This window comes from Lottia gigantea (assembly GCF_000327385.1).
Source record: "Lottia gigantea unplaced genomic scaffold LOTGIsca_13913, whole genome shotgun sequence".
Taxonomy (NCBI): domain Eukaryota; kingdom Metazoa; phylum Mollusca; class Gastropoda; family Lottiidae; genus Lottia; species Lottia gigantea.
Window position 1 is genome coordinate 1 of NW_008707605.1, and position 1,160 is coordinate 1,160.

At 33.7% G+C, this 1,160-nt stretch overlaps 1 protein-coding gene across 1 annotated transcript; it reads left to right on the plus strand.

Moving 5' to 3' along the window:
• Positions 1-749: 749 nt before the first annotated feature.
• Positions 750-1,055, plus strand: LOTGIDRAFT_148887 (hypothetical protein; the record flags this gene model as incomplete). The annotated part of the gene is made up of 1 exon (XM_009049588.1): positions 750-1,055. A coding segment is annotated over one exon (306 nt), but the record flags the coding sequence as incomplete, so codon positions are not given.
• Between the last annotated feature and the right edge of the window lie 105 nt (positions 1,056-1,160).

The window sequence follows — 1,160 nt, forward strand, 5'->3', positions numbered from 1 at the left end:
AATTCTTAGATATTTTTGAAGGAATTATACGATTTTTGTACATTTCTAGTTCTTCTCTTTTTTTCAGAGAGTTTTCTAAAGAAAGAGAAAAAGCTAAAGCTCGTGGAGATTTTCAAAAATTACGCGAAAAACAACAATTGGAAGAAGATCTTCGTGGTTATTTAGATTGGATAACGCAAGCGGGTCAGATTTTAATATTTTGATTTAAGGCCACATAATAAATTAAAAATCATACCATAGATGTTTCTGAATTTTCAAGCATGCTAATAAATTTCTCTTCTACAAGCATTTTATTAGCAAACAATATAAAAGGTTAATCATTACTTGTATGCTTATTGATGGGAAAGAATTTAAGTGAAAATCAACAGTATTGTTGTGAAGGATACAAGGATTACAAGGAACCTGTCTACAACCAGAGTCTTGGCTAAACCTCGTGACCTTATGTTTACATGGGTTATCTGTACCCAATTACATCATGGTTGATGCAATAATGAGGGAATAATTCCTGATGACTGTGTGACAGTGAAACATTAACGTTAATAAATATGCTAGTAGTATTGTTAACTGTAACTATGATATTTCAGATGATATTGATCCAGAATGTGACGAAGAAGGTGAAGAGGTTATAGCTACACCTAGACATAGTAAGTATCAGATATATATATATATATATATATATATCTTTGTTAATAAATATATATATATATACTTCACTATATAGTAGCCAGGATACCTCACTATATAGTAGCCAGGATACTTCACTATATAGTGGCCAGGATACCTCACTATATAGTAGCCAGGATACCTCACTATATAGTGGCCAGGATACCTCACTATATAGTAGCCAGGATACCTCACTATATAGTAGCCAGGATACCTCACTATATAGTAGCCAGGATACCTCACTATATAGTAGCCAGGATACTTCACTATATAGTAGCCAGGATACTTCACTATATAGTGGCCAGGATACCTCACTATATAGTAGCCAGGATACCTCACTATATAGTGGCCAGGATACCCCACTATTTTATAGCCACGGAGAGGTGGTGTGAGTAGCATCATCACTATATTTCCCAATATTCACCAGATGCTACTGCTACTATTATCTCAAAATAATGACCTGTGTTCTATATCTATATCCAATGTTATTGTAGATA